The sequence below is a fragment of the Eucyclogobius newberryi genome, unplaced genomic scaffold (assembly GCF_026437365.1).
Source record: "Eucyclogobius newberryi isolate DKJ021-1_F unplaced genomic scaffold, fEucNew1.0.hap1 SCAF_16, whole genome shotgun sequence".
Taxonomy (NCBI): domain Eukaryota; kingdom Metazoa; phylum Chordata; class Actinopteri; order Gobiiformes; family Gobiidae; genus Eucyclogobius; species Eucyclogobius newberryi.
In genome coordinates, this window is record NW_027315790.1 from 25,648,101 (window position 1) to 25,667,615 (window position 19,515).

Sequence of the window (19,515 nt, forward strand, 5' to 3'; positions counted from 1 at the left end):
GATTGTTTGGTCTGAAAAACATTATTTATCTGTTCAAAGTTAACCAATTTAACTAACGGCAAAAATGTACAAGGTTTCAACATAAGCACATGTAATTATTTTTAATATTTTGATTGTTACAAAATAAAGTGTATGTTCAATGAAGGCTGTTTTCCATACATGGATGTTTATACAGTAATTGATGAGCAAAAATGAAGCGTAAGCAAACTAACAAAAAGAGAAACTAAAATGAAAAAGATCTTGGTTTATAAATGAAAAAGATCTTGGTTTATAAAAATATATTTGGGCTTGAATTACAATCCTAGCAAAAGGAAACAGGCAAAAACATGCAAAATGAAGGTTTGTAAAAGCTTTATTTTAGACATTATAAAAATAGTGGCACAAAAACAGCAACACATTTTAAGGCATGTTTATGCAGCATTAACTCAGTTTTGTTAACGATATGATCACACACACGTCATGTAGTCACAACAACATTGTGCTTGGAACAACTTAACGTTGTACTTAACGTTCAGTTGAGTCACTAACAGACATTACCTCATGAATATAATTTTGCAGCAAGTCCCTGAGAAAAATACATCTAGCAAATGGAGAAGCCAAAACTCCTACATGAATGATAATTGTATTTACCTTAAGGTCATATTTATACAACACAATACATGGCTTTACACATATTAAGTTATTAGATACTACGCTGGTTGAATATCTTTTACATATTCAGAGCTCTGATAGTTTTGCAATGCGAGTCTGACAGAGAAATATAATAGTGTTCACCTTATTTGCACGAAGTATTTTCAATAGCTGTAAAAACTTAAATCACACACATTACATGAGCGTATTGTTTTAAGAGTCAAGTTAAAATACAAACTTTTTCAAGCTTTACATTTGAAAATGTGGGTTATATTAGAACATTCACAGTTCAATAACATTTTACTTCTTTAAAATCCACTGAACAAGCAAGATAAATTTAAATATGTGATTAAAATGACTCTTAGGCATGGCATGGAAGTAGTGTGCTGCTTTTTGTCTAATAGTCTTTGTAGCAGTTCAGGAGGATGATAGTTTAATATGTTTGTTTGTGCTTTTCCTATTGTTTTGTGTCAATTAAAACAATAACTTGTTACACATAACTTTGGCAGACAAAGACAAACCACATATTACTTCTGTTATATAAAAACAAGCATGCTTTGGTAACTGCACGATTGTGATAAAATATAATAAATGCACTTAACAAAAGGCACAAAATGAACAAATAAATATATGCTATGAATTACTTGGAAGAAATCTCAGAGTCTCTAAACATGTTTAAATGAAGAGTTCATCTTCCATATTTTGGAATATTTGTGCTTCTTTTCAGGGTAGAAAAGCATCATCTTCGTCCTCCTCTTTTGGTCCTGGGTCACTCGGGAAGCGGGGCATTGTGAGACCTTCCTCCTCCGTTTTCTGATTGGTTGATTTCTTCATTGCGGCGCTCTGATTTGTCGGAAAAAAGACATTGTCTGGACCTCCGGAGGTGGAATTTCCCTCAGCTTTAATTCTGGTGGGACTCTCGCTTTCGTCGTACGTGTAAACCTTGTCCTCTACGAAAATAATGGACAAATTCAGTCAGACAATTAACATATGTTTTCCTCTGCGGCCCAAAATGAATACATTTTAGATGTCTGTGTTTCATAATAGTGTTTCGTAATTGTGTTTTCGGATTTACTGTGCCGTTTAGGGGAATAGATTGGTTTGCCGTTTCTTCCAAATATAGACAGTTCATTCTTTGCAAATTTGAATCAAGATGAACACTTTGGGCAGTTTTTTCAACCGTGGGAATGACACAAAAAAAATGTATTGATCAGGGTGGGCAAAGAGGGTGAAGTGTCTTGCGCAGGGGTAAAACAGCAGCATGTACTTGAGGGGTAATTGAACCGGCAACCCTCCAGAAGGCTGAATAACTACACTACACATACAACAAATGAACACCAAATAACACAAATAACTACAAAAATGTTTTATTTTGTAGATACATATTTTGACTGTGGCCTGAACCCTGGGAGTGATTTTATCTAGTATAAGCATATTTAAATACCCCAGTGTAAAAATATAAACCTCTTTATACCTCTCTTTTTATAAGTGTGAATCAAGAACTGAGCTGAAATGAACAAAACGGCTTTAGGCCACAGAGAATTTGGTTAATGCGGCTGAGATGTAACAGACCTGGTTCAAAACAGACTTTTCTCACGGACTGTCGTTCTTGGGTTTTTGCAGGGACTGTGAGATAGTGGCTCATCTGTAGAAAAAACAAAGAGCAAAGCATTTAACGCTTTACTATGTTCCTTTCCCGGCTAAGGGTCTGCCACCTGCTTGTCTCCAGGGAGATGTTATCGCTTTGGCTGGTTTGTTCCACAGTATAGCATTAAACGTATCGATCTCCATAGAGACAAGCTGGTGAAACCACAAGGCCAAGTTGCAAGTCAGATCTGTGGAGAAGCGAGTCCAGTTACTGTAATAATGTACACTTTTAGAAGATATTTTCTTAAATATCTGCACTTGAATAAATCCAAGATAGACAAGTTTAATGCCATACTATGGAACATTTGAGGCATATGCCATTTAGTTCTGTTGATGTGCACGTAACTGTTTAATGTACAACAGGTCCCTGATGAGACATTAAGGCTGCGTTCATACTCATTATTTGCTCCGTAGGTGAGCCCATTCTAGTCCTTATTTAGTTCAGGTTTAGTTTCATGTTTAGCCCTGGTTTAGTTTAAAGGCGCAATGGACGATTTTTCGGCGATTTGAGAACTCAGGCGGAAGTGTGCATGCGCACTTCCCTGTGCGGACTGATACAACACACACGTGCGTTTGTTTATTAGCGCAACGGAACGCATCACATCTCTCGTCTTCCATAGATTTCCGTCTCTTATGAGTCAGCTCGAACTGTCTTTCTCCGTCTTCATTTTGTCCCGTACACTGAGGGAACTATATCATGATAGATCAATACGCTTAGACACGCGGAAACGTGCTGCTCTTCTGGGACGAGTCACACGCGGCAGCAGGTGAGCGGTAGGTGCGTTCTATGATTGATTCGTGGCAGGACTAATCGGCAGTTCACGCCACGAGGAAATGAGACTCAGATTTGGGCCAAAAAAATCGTCCATTCAACCTTTAATTAAGTAAAAGTGCAAGCGTGAACACCCTTAAGCTCCAGAATAAATAAAGGATTAAGAACACAATAACATCTCCATGAAGATCAACAGTGTCAGAAAAGTTACATAGTGCACCTTTAAGTTGTTTTTCTTTATATTTCAAGACATTTTATTTGCGAATGGGGAAAGAAAACAGTGATTATGCCAGTGGCAAATTAATTTGTATATATAAAATTAGTCAAAAAAGTAATTAAGTCATTAAAAGTAACAAAGGTTCTATCTGTAAATAAATCTAGACTGGTCAAAACAACTAAAACAAGATTGGAATTCTGAATTTCTGCAAAATATAGTGAGCGCATTTTCCTCACCCGTCGCTCCATTTCCACTCTCTGTCTCCTGAAGCGTATCTCACTGACGTTGTCCTCAAGTGGATCGACCATCAGGTCGTGGCGACTGTAGGATCGCAGCTGTAAAGGGAAAAAAACAATTTATATTAATTTATTGGCAACAGTAAATACAATCTTCAAAATTAGACGATCTGAAATGTCTCACTCTCTGTCTGGTTTTCTGCAGATTCGCATGGAGGAGCTTTCTGATTTCCTCTTCACGTTTCTTTGAGATGCTTGGTATCGTTCGCTTCTTGGACAAATCCTTTGGCTGAATATTTCTGCAAAAATATCGTTTAGAAACAGCAATTAATTGATGCATCAGGAGAAAATGGATCCTTAGCATCCGTTTGTCTATTTTTTAGTCAAGGAAATGCTGTTCTCTGATAGCTTTTTTATCTAAATTTGAGTCAAATCCCGAGTTGTAAATATTTGCAGTGGTTCATTAATGATTTGTCAGAGTCAAGAGATTGTGCGTTGGTTGACAGTTTAAAATTCAGTTTATTGGAAGGCCTTTATTGTATTTGATCTTACAGTGGTTAATTCTGACTAATTTTGTAAAGCACTTTAACCAACGGGTAAAAATACATGCACGTGGATGAAACCTTAAAGCAGCGCCATGAAGCTTTTGTTGTCCGTGAAGTTCCACAATAATGCATTCAAATGATCGATCTTGCATTTGTGCTATATTGCAAAAAACACCAGAAAAAACACAAATTCTTACAGTGACTGGCCTGTAACTTGACCTGATGCTAGGATTAGAAACTAGCTAAATTTAATGCCACTGTGTAACATTCTAGGCAAAGGAATAACATCTCCATGGTTCACAAAATGCCCTGTCAACAATAAATCATCGACTAAAAGAGGATGAGGCGCAAAAAGACACAAAAACAACTAAATATATACAGAAGTATGAAGTGCGAGAAAACGGCATCTTTGAAGAGAGAAAAGACAGATTAAATGGTCCAGTCACTACTAAAAAACTCCAGATAACTAGCCGTACGGAGACAAGCTGATGGCGACCAGAAAAGTGACACAGTGCACCTTTAATATGTCCCAAGATAGAAGACATACAAGATGAGCTTGTGATTCATTTAAAGGGTTCTAATCTAACTTTCCACATTATGTTTCTGCGTTTGATACTCACTGCATGGACGCCGTGGAGACCAGTGTGGGCAGTTTGGCCGCGCTGCCGCTCTCCACCAGCATCATGGCCTGTTTCATCTCCATCTTATTGTAGAAGGAGATGAGCTGAGGCTCCGTGGACCGCTCGCCCGCGATCAGCCAGCGCTTCACATACGTCTTATTGAAACGGTTCAGCCTAAAATGCACACAGAAAGAAACAACTCTGTCACGCAGCACGTTAAATCTAAATGCAGATTAGCCCCAAGGCTGTGAAAGAAGTGGATAAAAGAGAATAATAATTAATGAAATGAAAGAAGCGCTAAACCTGCACAGCCTCTGTACATTAGAGATCATATAAGTATTCTGAATTCAAGTAATTATAATCCATGATAGATATTCCTTGGTTGTGAAGAACAGTAAGAGGGATATAAATAATAAACTCGTACTTGTCCTTCCAGTGATGATGCCCATAATGACCACAAATGTCTTCAATCCCAGTGAGGAGATGATCCAAAAACTAAAACAAAAAGGATGTCATTTAATTTTGTTACCTCTTACATAAAATGATAGTAAATGAGTTTAATGGTTACTTTATGTTCAGACCTGTGTGTGGATCTCCTCATTTATGGATTCTTTGGTTTCTTTCTTTCTCTTCACAGCCAAAAGCTCAACCAGAGGTCTGATGGTCATGCCCTGGAGATGGAGAAAAACACAAAAATACAAATGCATTAATTAAACAATAAACCTTTTTTAATACTCTCAGTATAAAACCTTCAATTGCTCAGATGCTCAGATCCTTTGGGTTTGAGCGGCTCCCAATACCTATCAATAAATGTTGGTGCCAAATGTTTTCTTTTAATTGAATGAAATGTATTAGGTGTATATTAAAAACATATGGGCTTGTCCCACCAGACAGAGGCCCTGGGGAAGACGCAGGACATTCTGGAGGGACAATGTCTCTCTGTGGTCTGGAAACGCCTCGAGATCCTCCCGGAAGAGCTGAAGGAAGTGCCTGGGGTGGGGTGGGGGTGGGGGGGTCTGAAAGTTCTTATGTATGACAAGAGTCATTCACATAAAGTAAGCCTATAATATACAAGAACCTGGTGCAACTCTAAATATAATACTTATTGTACATTTCTTAAACATTATTTTGTTTTTCTTTTTTATTTATTGTCCCTCACCTGCACAAAAACAGTGAAGAAAATGACTGTGATGATGGCAGTGAGGAACATCTGCTTCAGGTCGTTGTTGGTGAGCAGGAAACCCAAAGAGAAGGCGATTGCCCCTCGCAGGCCTCCGTATGCCACGATGAACTGGTCCTTCTTGGTCAACTTCACAATACGGAATTTATTTATGATGTATGTGAGTCCAATTACACCTAAAATGGAAAAAAACCATAGAAAACCAGTGATGAATGATGAAATGATGACCCTTTGTATCTTTTGCTCCCGACATAAACTAATGACTCGTCTGTTGAACCAAAGCACAACACTTTTGAATATTCACTTTCTGCACAATTACTAACTCGGGTCCTCCTCACAATTAATTATATTCCAGATTTGACCAAATATTTGGACTATTTGTTCCCAGTTTGACAATTTTTGTAAAGTTTATAATTGTACTTCCTTGTTGGACACGGGCAGAAAATATGGCATAGGTAGAAGAATTTCCACAACTGTTACCTAGCAACCATACTATAAACAAGAGCCAAAATCCAAATAAATTACACAATAGGGATGATTTGACAAACAATAATACCTTTATTATTTTGTTGAATGATTTTCTAAACTGTCCAAACAATGTATCATTTAAATGTAAATTGTCTCTGTGTTTTCAATGGCACGTCGCACATTGATGACATCACAGAGGAATTCTATTTAAGAACTCAGCTCTACTTCCTGTCATTTTAAAGTTTTCCAACACAATCTGTACTTTTAAGAAAAAAAATGATTGTTGTGTAGTCTTACTCCATATCTTTTTTACCCAAGTGTTTAGACAAGTATAGTCATGTTATAAGTTTAGATCTGTTAAAGTACATACATAAAGATTTGACGTATTTACCCAGGACTCGAGACACCAGGCAGAGGAACACGGTCACAATGACAAAGGTCCAGTTCCAGGAGTGCGGCCCGACGACGGTGGAGACGCCGAGGAATATGAAGATGAGAGTTTCACTGACGCTGCTCCACATCTTCAGGAAGTACTTTATGGTCGTGTAGGATTTATGGGAGATATTGGCCTCGACGTACGGACGCATCGTGACTCCACACGATATCAGGCTGCAGAGAGACAGAAGACGCACTGAAGATTACAAGATTCTGTAAAACACTGGGTAAAGAACCAATTACAGAGCTCTATCGTGAAGCTAATGTTTTTCACTCGTTTTCTTTTCCAGTTGTTTTAGTCAATACTGATAGAGGTGGGCCAGCCATGTGACACAAAAATCATGAAATCGCACTTCACGGACACAGTTAATGGATACCTCTGGAACATTCTTTCTGGCTGCTGGAAAAAATGCCATTACTAAGATATGGATGACAAAACCCAACCAACAATTAAGGACTGGACCAACATTATTTAATTCTCAATCTGCTCACACCATATAGCAATAAAAAAAAGTCTTCAAACCTTTGGGGAAAGGTAGGAAGATTAAATGTTTGAGTCTCACTGACAAGTCAATGCTAAAATGCTTGTGAATGTGAGACATTTGAACTGCAGATATGAAATGGCCTTTCTAATAGAAATGGCAGACCGAAATCAATATGGTTAAATAAAGCCACGGAGAAGAAAATCAATACTCACGACATGATCCCCGACAGGTGGAAGACCTCGGCCGACAGATAGGCCATGTAGCTGTAGAGGAACACGAACAGCGGCTCTATGACTCGAGTGTGGGACGTGAAGCGTGACGTTAAGGCCCCCAGGAACCCGTAGATCGCCCCCACCAGGATCCCACCGAGCGCGACCACGAAGAAACAGACCACGCCCAGAATGGCATCGACCACCGTGACGCCGCCCTCCAGAGTAAACTCCTTAAACAAGTGGTACAGGACCTAAAGGAGGGAAAAGGACAAATATATTAGTCATAAAGCTACACGAATGTGGCCAAATGTTTGGAAAAGCAGTTAATCAATGTTGAACGTGGTATTTAAACTCGAAACTTTAAACTTTAAAGTCTTTCCATAGCCTAATGTTCGTCAGTTTTAGTCAGATAATAAATGAGTGACGGCGTTAACTAAGCTCTGGACGGTTTAATCCGGTCAGTATTGATTTGCAAGCTTCTAAACTTTGGGTTGAGACTTTTAAATTCCACCCAGAGCACAAATAATGCAGTGAATCTGTTATTCGCTTTACAAGCTTGAGAAACCTGAAAACGGAGCCACAGTGTTATTATTTGTTGCAGCCCAAACTAACTAATAAGTCTGACTAGTCTACTTTAAAATAATCATAGTCATGTTTTGATAATTGTAATCATTATCTGGGCTCAAAATCACATACAAAAAGACCTTTTATAACAAAAACAGTGGCTTAATATATCACAATCAAAAACTATTTCAAATGTTTCTCAATAATACGCTGTAAAAACCTCCAGTCAATATTTCAACCGTTATTTAGTTTCAAAAGTCTCAGTTTACAATAGAAATATTCATTTGACTAAAGTCGACATATCAAAACTACTATTGCTAGCCGACTACTACAATTGTTAGTTGCAGCCCTAACTGTAGTCATCATTTATGCATCCAGAGGTTAATCGATAATCAGAATTATTCAGGTAATTTATGTTACATTTATTTAAATTTATCATTCAAACTGGTCATACTCTGGAGGAGACAGACTGTGTGAAAATGAATAATTCAATCATAAAATTGTGATGTTCCTCCTCACAATAATTGTTGTAACACTAAATATGTATATTGTGACGTCAGTTGCCCTGGGGTAGAGAGACAGCCTGTTACAAAAAGAAAAAGAGTCTGGTAATGGTGAGGACAATGGAGCATCTTAAGACTGTGCTTCATGCTGTTTACTTGTCAAAGAGAATCTATCGGTTGTGGATGAAGTCAAATATCTTGGTCACATCATCAGGTGTGACCTCTGACTTCCATGACAATGACGACACTCAGAGGATCCATTTTGTGTTATCGAAAGTACCTTGATGGACAAGGGCCAGTCTGTTTGTTAAAAATCCCGTTCACATGTCGAGTGCTGTGATTAGAGGCTTTGTGTACAGGTTTGTCATGCACCTTGAGGACAAAATTAAATAATAGATGTTTTAATACCACCTGGCCAGAGCAGTGTCAGATACACATCTGAGCTCAGGAGACACACAAGGAACTGCTTGTATGGACTGCGGAGTTGTATTATTAAAAGACCCTTTAGAGCACCTTTTAGAGACATATCTATAAAAGGTTCTCAAATGTACCTAAGCGGACAAATTAAGTCTATTCATTTCTGTTGTATTCACGCGACTGTCCCACACTCACCACAGTGACCGCATCGTTCAGCAGCGACTCTCCAAACACCAGGATGTGCAACAGCTCATTTATGTGGATCTCCTCGAACACAGCCAGCACCGCCACCGGGTCCACGGCCGAAATGATGGTCCCAAAAAGCAGACAAGACAGCAGGTCTACCCTCTCAAGTTGCGGCCCCGCTATCTGACACACGCCGTACATTGTCCCGCCGATGAAGAAGGTGTTCCACAGAGTCCCGACCACAGCAAAAGTCAGAATAGTCCCCAAGTTTTCGGTGAAGGGGCGAATGGGTAAGAAGTACCCCGCGTCCAGGATGATGGGAGGCAGGAGGTACAGGAAGAACAGTCTGTCGTCCAGAACGGGGGGTATGACTCTGATGGCTTTGATGACGCCTCCCACCAACAACCCCACGACAATCAGCAGACAGCTCTCCGGGACGATGTTGGACACACGGGGAATGATGTGGAAGCCTGTCGAGATGTAGTGAAGAGAGGCTTTTAGTGAGTCATAAACAGTGGTGAAATGGAACGCAAATGTCAGAATCAGTTTTATTGCCATTGTCAGTCAACAATTCACAAACTAGGAACTTGCTTCGGCGTTAAGGTGCAACATAAAACAATGCATTATAATAATAATAATAATAATAACAATAATAGTAGTAAATGTAAAGACTATGCTAAAATAAGACAAAGTAAGGGCATGCAAAATAAAATGTGTAGAATAAAAGGTGATTTAAATACAATATATATAAACAACAAGATCAGAACGCAAACAGTGGTATAAGAGGCATAGGTCAAGTAATTCATTCATGAATTATTAAAGTGAGGCATTATTTACATGGATTATAAAAGTGACAGGTGTTGTAGCCTCCTGCCTGAGGGGAGTGGCTCATATAGTCCCTGTCCAGGTTGAGAAGGGTCGACTGTGAGAGACCTGGAGACGCTCTGGTCCTGCAGAGATGGAAGTCTGCAGCTGATCATTTTTTCAGCAGAGACACAATGTGCTGAAGTTTCTGTTTGGATGGACTCAACATGTAAAACTGCACCATCATCTGCGCTGCAGCTTGGCTTTCCTCAGCTGCAACAGGAAGTACATCCTCTGCTGGGCCTTCTTGATGAGGAGCTAATGGTCATCCAACACTTACTATACTATACAATACTGGTTTTAGTATCAATTAATATCTGATTGATCCTTTTACATGAAAATTAGGACATTTATTCTAATTGCAACTGTTGACAAAAAAAAATCACACAATACTTTATCAAAATCACCACATTTAACAGTTCTCAAATTTGTGTCAAATAATTGCTCATAAAATACATACATACAAAGACACAGCCATGCCTGAAACTATAAAAGATGAATCTATAGACTAAAATTATTTTTTTCAATTATATTTGTTTTGTGGAACATGAGCCTTAAATGAAGAACAAATATGACAACTTATCAAAGATATTTTATGGAGAATCCCAATAATTATATTGAGACAATATTATGTCAATCCAACAGAAATGTCTTTATTAATTCAGGTTTAATCATCAGACAATGAGCAGAAACATCACTGTTTACCCTTATTTGAAAGTTTATCTTTCTATTTATTTTTTGACTATAAATATATACTCAATATTCAAATTTTGCATATCTTCAAAACAACATTCACAATATTTTCTTGATGAGTTCCTCATTATCTTATCTTAAGATGACTTTCATTTCATGTAGAATCAGGCCTGACTCAGTTAGAAAACTGGTTTGCAGCAGGTTCCTGTAACATTCAACAGTTCACTGATAAAGTCTACTGCAACCGCCAGGTTCTGGTTCAGGTAACTTTATTTGTAACCACAGGTAGAATTGGTTTGCAGTTAGAGTTGGCTTGAATTATACAACAATAACAACAGATATAAGATCAAAGGTTACAGAAAGAAATTAGAAAGTGTCGATATAAATGCAAATCATAATGACTAAATCATTTTCATACACAAGTCACGTAAATAGTACACCTAAGATTGATTTCCATTGTGCCAACCATTTCCATTCCAACTACCGGAACAGTAAAGTCTGAAAAAGTAAACGTAGTATGATCCTCCCATGCCTCTGAAACAGCCTGTTCCAAGAGTAGACTTGTGATTAAACATACAATTATAATTAATTAAACACACATTAATGAACTTCCAGCTTTGCCCGCAACATCTCTGGAACAGTAAAAGTGATTGACTTGAGTGCAACGTCATCAAATATGCAACATACCCTTCCTTTCTATTTATAACTAACAATGCAGAATATAAAATGTCATCCCACATATTAAAGGTTCTAAGCACTTAATGTTGAGTCTTATGTTTAAAGTGTCTATAGAAATGTGCTAATTACATACGTTGGTTGACCATGATAACAAACAACTCTAATCTTATCCTACTTTTGAAATGATCCTAAAATAGATATTCAGCTCTGACAGACTAAAGTATAATCCACTTTCCAAAACGTTCAGGTGGTGATTGACTACAGTGTTATGTTACAACTCTGTCTGACGTCGCTGTTATCACATGAAGCATGAGGAGGAAGTTTGACCATCCCCACACCATTGACAACTGCAGACAACGATAAGACCAGCGTAAATCTCACAGAGAACAGTAAACTGATAAACTACCATCTTTAATAGCGTCCAAATAATAATCTACTCCTTATTACTCAGTCAATCAAACTAGTACCGAAACAAGATACTACGTAATTTGAGCAAGTATCGGCACAAATTTGGACTTTACCTGAATAGTTTTGTACTGGTCTAGGTCCGGGCTATTCAACTTAATTTTCCAGAGGGACAAGGTCGCACAACAGGTGCACAACACGCCACTACTGTAATAACATTTTGGGTCGCACAAAATATCCCCAACATTGTTTCAATCAATTGAGCTACTGATGGATTCAATTTTTGAGAGAAATTACATACAAAATGATTTACCTGCAGCTTTTCAAAATTGGCCATCCAGTACTGAATCAGAATTAAACTAGGATGAGACTCGCACCTACCAGGTCTAAACCAGGACTAACTCAGAATCAAAACCGGTCAAAAGCTGATTTAAACAAGGACTAAACCAAGACCAAACCAGGTATAATCTACTGCTATCCAGAATTATAACCTGAAAACAAGATTTTTTGTTTTTATATTTGAGTCATTGGCCGAATTAAATCAATTGAAGGGCCTGATTTGGCCCCCGGGCCTGATGTTGAATAGCCCTGGTTTAGGTCTATATCAGAGAAACTAGCGCAAGATCACGTGGTAATATTAAAAAAAATCATTTATTTTGCGTTTATCGTCCAAAAAAATCTGTGGGAACATTTACGTGGCCAGTGAAAATCAGAAAACCCAATCATTAGATCTTCTTATTGTGTGTTTGAATGCACAAAGGAAACCTGATCATCCAAGTTAATCAGTGGAATTTAGAGTGACTGATGTATTTAGAAGATAAAGTACTTTACTCCTTCAATATTTAACATTTTCTCTATTTTTGGCTTTGTCATGTTCGTTTTCTCCTTTTTTGCATAATTGTCCTTGTCAAACCTGCACGTGAACAAACATTAAGAAATCTGAATACTCGCAACAGATGTAACTGTTTACGTGACACTTTTCCGATATGTTTTCTACCTATGATCCCTCTTCCCAGAGTGCCTTTCTGTTCATCCAACCAAGAACTAATGATGGAAACTAGCCTCTTGGTTAACTCTGGGTTATTATACGGTTGCACTGCTGGTCAATAAATAAGTACATTTTAATCATCTGAAAACTCCAGAAATCAGATCATGCTTTTTGGTCTGCATGTAAAGATAGAGTGGTTTGGAGTTTCAGTATTACATCTCTACAGCTAAATGTGACACATCTTTACAATCACAGCAGTCCAACAGTTATATAAGAGGAGTCGAGAGGAGTTGTCTGTATTTTGTGAAGTGGACATGGCATTGTTGACCTTTCGGTTAATTAAATGGAAACTTGAGCCAAGTATTCAGACATCCTGGTCCAAGCTGAAGGAAAGCAAAAACAGCTGCCAATTTAGTTATGTAGGTCAGTTTAGTCAGACACTACTTTCAATATTCTGCTCCCTCAACCTGGAATAATCTACTAAAGGTTCCAAAATCAGTTTAAATCAATGCTGAAAGGTTTGTAGATGTGTTTACAAAAAGAAACAAAGAGAGACATTTTTAAAACTACATGACACCAAAGATTTCCTGCCGGTCCAGACCAAATTTAGGGTGCATTCGTGTGTCAAAGTAGTGCAAAAACAATATTCTTCCATAAAGTGTGGTTATCTTAATGACTCAACTGAGAACACAAAACCTTTTGTATTAGTTTCCACTGCACTCCGCGGTGCCCCTGTAGACTCAGGCCTGAAAGTTAGGTTAAAGTTAAGGTACACTTAAAAAAGGCCATTTGTTGAGCTTTCTTTGTGGTGGTTTAGTTCTTCAGACCAATGGATTAGTTGAACATGACAAACTTGAAGTGCACACGACAGGTTAGAGTTAGACTACACATTTCACTAAAACGCAGTGAACATGATTATTTCAAAGAATTTACAAAAGATTTTGCCTGTTTTTTGCAACGGTTGACAATTTTGATATATTTGTACTTCTCGGTCACGACTGTTACCTAGCAACCACACTGTAAACGTGCCAAAACCCATAAAAATCACACAATAGTTATGATTTGACAAGTATTTATACCTGACAACACCTCTATTTTGACAAAAGATTGTTTAAACTGTCAGAAAATTGTGTCCGTTGCGTGTAAATTGTCCCATCTTTTGGGATGGAACGTCGCACATTGATGACATCACAGTGGGATTGCGTTTTCCGTCATTTTCAACTTTTTATTTGTCGCATTTTTTCATCACAAACTGCCACCTGACTGATGTGAAACTATGAGAAACATTTACCACAGTTTCTATCCCACCAAACTAAGTAACAATTAGGGGGGGGGAAAACATGACAACCCGTTATATGCACTTTAAAGACTGCGTCCAAAGACAGAATCCACTCACCAAGTTTCATGAGCAGAGCGAGGAGAATCCACATGGAGATCTCAAAGGGGATCCCGACATGGTGGTAGTTGAAGGATAAAACGGGAAAGGCCTTCTTTACGTGGACCGTGGACATGTTGTTGTTGTTGTTGTTGTTGTGATCTCCATCGCTTTTAGGGACGACATCGTGACTCGAGGACGCGACGGCGACGCAGACGAGCAGCAAAACGCACCCGGACATTGCGGTAAAGAAGCGGCGATTCTGGGTGGGACACTGCAACAACACGCCGAGGAGCACTGCCATCTTTTCTTGATTAAACTGTGGATTAAATCAAACCAGAACTATGCTAAAACGTGCTAAGGCGAGACGAGACGTGCGGGTGGAAGAAGTTGCGCGGCCCCAAAAGGAGACCCGAGTACTTTTACGCGCGAACTCCTCTGGCATTTTCCGTCCATAACAGCTCGCTCCGATCACACGCGGGGAACGTAACGATGTGCAAGTGGCATCTTGTGTCTTGGGTCGGCATCGCGCTCGCTTCTGTCCCGTTTCGGTGCGTGTAAAGGCATCCACCGGTTGCAGCCTCTCCTCCGCGTTTACGCACATCCACCGGGGGTCGTTTTCTCACGCTTTCTGCGCATCGCGGTGGATAACGGGACCTCCCAAAGATCTGTGAATTAGCGCCATCTCGTGGAGGGATGACCAAAGGCAACGCTTGGTGGACGTGTTCGCGCTGTGTTGTTGACAGAAGATGCGTTGCGTGGGCAGAAAACACACGGTGGCACGTGGATTTTTAGAGTAACTGTTGTATTTAGAGGACAAAGTGCAATGAATGCTAAAATAAATCTTTCTATCTTTGACATCATAATTGTCTGTCACAGTAGTGTACGTTTTTGCACATAGCTTAAATGCCCTTATCAATTCTTGCACAGGCGTGAACATGTGCAAAACTAAAAGTACTTAGTAAAGTGTTTACATGTGTGCTTTACTGAAGTCATTTTTACAGAGGAATATCTAATTTAGGCAAGGCAAGGCAAGGCAAGGCAAGTTTATTTGTAGAGCACATTTCATACACAAGGCAATTCAAAGTGCTTCACAGCAGGAAAAATGCATTCAAATCACAAAGAAATTACAGAAACAGAAATACAATAAAATTAACTAAATTAAAAATTATCAATCCAACTGATTTTCTAAACTAATAAAATCACAAACAAAAGAGAAGAGTGCAAAGAAAAAATCCTTTCAGTCATATGCGCAGCTAAACAAAACTGTTTTTAGCTTAGATTTGAACATTGTCAGAGTAGAAGCCTGTCTCACATCTTCAGCTTAACTTTACTTCATTACATTTGAGAGCAGGTATCTATCTTCTTTCTACTACACGTAAGTAAATAGGACTTTCTGTTTGGTTTGAGTGGTTATATTTTAGCACATTCATAGTGACATCTTACCAAAAGGTTTTTAGTCAAAATCTTGGCTTTGAGCAAACCAAAATAAACATATATAAAAACGACAAGAAAGTCTTCAGAAATTGAGCGACTGAAAACTCAGCACGATTCTTTATCAAATTCACCATATTTTACCCTTTCATAATCTGCATGAAATGTTTTTTTACAATGCTAAACAATGTTAAACACATACTCTTTTTGCTTTGATTTGAGTGACAAAATTGACCACAATATATATAATATATTAATAATAATAATAATAATAATAATAATAATAATAATATATAAAACCTACTGCACAGAAAAACAGAAAAGGTAAAATGTGGATTTTTGTGTGCACTTCAAAATTAAACCATATTTTTAGTTGTTTTAAAATAGCGTAGCTCCTCATATAGCACACATCACAGTGCTGTGTTTCTGTGTGAATGAAGGCTTTCTCTCGGGAAGTTTGTATTGAACAAAGTGAGTCTGTGTGAGCTTCTCTTTTGTCCTGATCATCTCTGTGGGTTTTGTTGCATTTTATAACTCACTCTGCTGATCTTTACTGACTGTGCGTCCAAATCCGCCTCTGCTGTTTCCCACAAGCCTTTTTTGCACCAGTGAGTCCAGAGCCGAGACGCTTTTCACGTTGTTTTATTTTAGATTATTTAAACAAAGCAACGCATTCTGATGGATTAACTTTCACATACTCTTCATCCATTTGAATAACATGCACAATTTATATACACAGTGCATTTCTACAATCAGATGTATAAGTGCTGTCACATTATGGTGTTCTTTTTTATTCTTTGCTGTAGTGTAAACTGTAGTGTAAACTATTAAAATAATAATAATTAAAACAAAAAGGGAAAAAAAAACTTAAACATTTACCACAAATGAAACAAAATGTGTTCAGATCCATCTTGTGTTTTTTGCTGTATGAAATTTCAAGAAAGGGGCAGATATTTATAAGATCTTTTTCTTCTCGTTTTTTTTTTTTCATAATTTATGTTAATGTAAATAACACACAATTGAAATAAAGACTAATAAATAAAAAAAAAATGAACTCAACAACAACATTCTGAAGACTTTTACAATCAAAGTAAAGGAAAAGCAGAGAAAAAAATAAAGGAATAAAGAATGTATAATTATAACATTTACTTGCCGTATTGATTTAGTGATTAAGTGGTTCTGTGTCAATCCATAAAATGTTCTTCTTATTTGTTGAGACACACATCTTGTTCATGATCAAGCAACCTCTTGTAACTTAACAAAAACTCACAATTTCCCTCTGAACACTTACCTTTCCCTTCACAGTCATGATTACATTATAACACCATCTCCTCTGACTTACACAGACCCTCACATGAACACTCTTTCCCTTAGCTTGTAATCCTGGTGCCAGACTCTTACTCCTGGTCCTGATCCAGGTCTAGACTCAAATGCGTGTGTTTGAATCTTCCCGGGGCTGGTCTGGTCTTGGTCATAGTTCTGGTCTTGATGGCCCAGTCTTAGGTCTTGATCCTGGTCCTGATCCAGGTCCAGACTCAGGCATGTGTGTGTTTGAATGCCATCTGCCTGGTGCTGTAAACGGACACCCCCAGACCCACTGCAGCCATCGTCATGGCGATGGGGCCCAGGAGTCCACACTGGGGCTGGAGCCGGACCTCACCTGAGATCTGCCTCTGAGGACGACAGTAAAAACATATCATCAGGTCTCATTTGAACTAAATATAAATGTGTTTGACAGTTTGACATGTTGCATGTTTATGGGTTTCAGCTTCCTGTTTTTAAGATATAACATTTGTTTTTTAAGTGTTCATCATTCTACAAACCATCCCGTGCAGTGGACATGATATCGGTTTTCTTTTTTGTGATAATAATCAGGCAAGGATAGTCACAGTTACTACTACCGTACTTTCCGCACTATAAGGCGCACTGGATTATAAGGCGCACTGTCAATGAATAGTCTATTTTCAATAATTTTTAATATAAAAGGCGCACCGGACTATAAAGCGCATAAGCGAAACCAAACGTGTACCACACAAAATCGCTTTGAGGTCAGTAAGCACAACAAGAATTAATCCATATATAAAACGCACTGACGTTTTGGGGAAAAATTAAAGGCCTTTAAGTGCTCCTTTTAGTGCGGAAAATACGGTGTCTATATATTGAAAGTCTGTACATTTTTAACAAAAAATTGTCAGCAGTCAATTGGAGTAAAAAATAATCGAATTATTTTGTATTCATTATACATTCTGTTTATTGTCTGGGACCCAAATATAGTTTTATGTTTGTTTTATGTCTGTTTTTGATGTTTTATAAATAGCAAAATGAGAAAGCGTGTTTTTAACCCTCGCACTTGAGGGTAGCTCAAGGCTTTTAAAGGACAATAAACATATTAACCATTGAATTTTACCATATTACCATAACTCGTTCTGGAAAATAACAAATGTAATTATTTCATCAAATATTTCAAAAAAAAAAATAAGATTGTGGTCATGATTAAGGACTTTTAAGGACGCTCTGAGGTGAAAACGTCAGCAGCGAGAGGCAGAGTCTGACCTCGTTATATAACATATAAAATATTCATTCACACGTTTTGTCCAAAAGCATGCCTGGGAGCCTAAAATGGAAACCCATGACAGCAGTTTAAGTGAAAAATGTATGTTTTGGTTAAGGAAAGATGGCTTTACTGAATGAGGTGGTTAATTAATTTGTAACTGTGGTTAAAGAGGAAAATCTCAAACCTGAAGAAGGCAAAAGTATCCTGGAGTGAGTCGTCCCAGTCTGATGATCATTTCTGTAGTTTTAACTTCACACCTGCAAAATTGAATACATATTATCATAGAAATAGTGCATGAAACAAAAACCCTGATAAGATTCATGTATTTCTTCAGATTACATCAGTACAAGTCTTACATTTTAGCTCAGTTGTGTTTCAATGTTATTATTTGTAATACTTTGTTCATTGAATGAATGAATTAGAATGAATGAACTGCAACTGCATGGGGACAAATATATATAAATATAAATATAAATACATATATTTTCTGTTGCTACAAACACATCTGTCATGCATAATGTGCACAAATGTCTCGCGCCACCCTAAACACCCCCACTTTGAGAAGCTCTGCCATAGACAACAACATAAAAGCACTTTTTAACAAACTTTGTTACTTCACTAGATAAAGTATCCACTGATTAAAATTAAGTAGATTCACTTGTATAAAAAAACAAAACACCCAGATTTTTTACAAGAGTTTGACAAAACAAGTCATTGGACACAGCATAAGCATCAGAATGAAATAGTATAAAGTTGTCTAAACTAACCTTTAGAAACTGCTCATCTCGCTCAGGCCAAATCTCATGTATTGGATGAATGAATTTCGGTGCGACTAAAGAGGGTCCACTGTGCGCCTCGTCCTGTTCCACTTTGAACAAAGAGAACGACACTGGACCTGTCACAGACGATCTGCTCAAAGCGCTACAGAAGCAACTCCACTGAACGGGACAGGGCAAGAGAGGGAGGAGGGAAGAGGGGGGGACGGGGGGTGGAAAAGAGGAGGAAGGAGAGAAGGGGAAGAAGTAAAGGAGAGGAAGGGAAGAAAGGGGGAGATTGAGGAGAAAATGGAGAGGAGGTGATGGAGGAGAGTAAAACAGAGAGAAGGGAATGGGGGAGGACTGAGGGAAGGGAAGAAGAGGGGAACGAGGGATGGAAAAGAGGAGGTAGGAGAGATGGGGAAGGAGGTGAGGAGAGTAAAAAGGAAGGGAAAAAAGGAAATGGAGGAGAGTGAGACATAGAGGGAAGTAAGGAGAGGGGGAGGATGGGAGAAGGGAAGAAAGGTAGAAACGGGTGAGAAAAAGGAGAGGGGTGGAGGCAATGAGCGAGAAGGGAAGAGAGAAGGAGGAGAAGAAAGGGATGGGGAGAGGAAGGCGTGAAGGAAGAGGGGGAGCGAAGATGGAGGAAGGG

General features: G+C 38.4%; 1 protein-coding gene and 1 long non-coding RNA gene across 2 annotated transcripts; both read right to left on the minus strand.

Moving 5' to 3' along the window:
• Positions 1-336: 336 nt before the first annotated feature.
• On the minus strand, positions 337-14,439 carry LOC140362078 (Na(+)/H(+) exchanger beta-like). The gene is made up of 12 exons (XM_072448110.1): positions 14,142-14,439; positions 9,127-9,587; positions 7,448-7,698; positions 6,707-6,924; positions 5,827-6,023; positions 5,249-5,338; positions 5,092-5,162; positions 4,668-4,841; positions 3,687-3,801; positions 3,503-3,601; positions 2,203-2,275; positions 337-1,580 (listed from the first exon to the last, which is right to left on the minus strand). The coding sequence occupies exons 1-12, from the start codon at positions 14,422-14,424 to the stop codon at positions 1,354-1,356; spliced, it is 2,259 nt and encodes a 752-aa protein (XP_072304211.1). The 5' UTR covers positions 14,425-14,439; the 3' UTR covers positions 337-1,353.
• A 2,250-nt stretch (positions 14,440-16,689) lies between these two features.
• On the minus strand, positions 16,690-19,082 carry LOC140361468 (uncharacterized). The gene is made up of 3 exons (XR_011927019.1): positions 18,876-19,082; positions 18,293-18,365; positions 16,690-17,227 (listed from the first exon to the last, which is right to left on the minus strand). It is a non-coding gene; the product is annotated as an uncharacterized lncRNA (long non-coding RNA).
• Between the last annotated feature and the right edge of the window lie 433 nt (positions 19,083-19,515).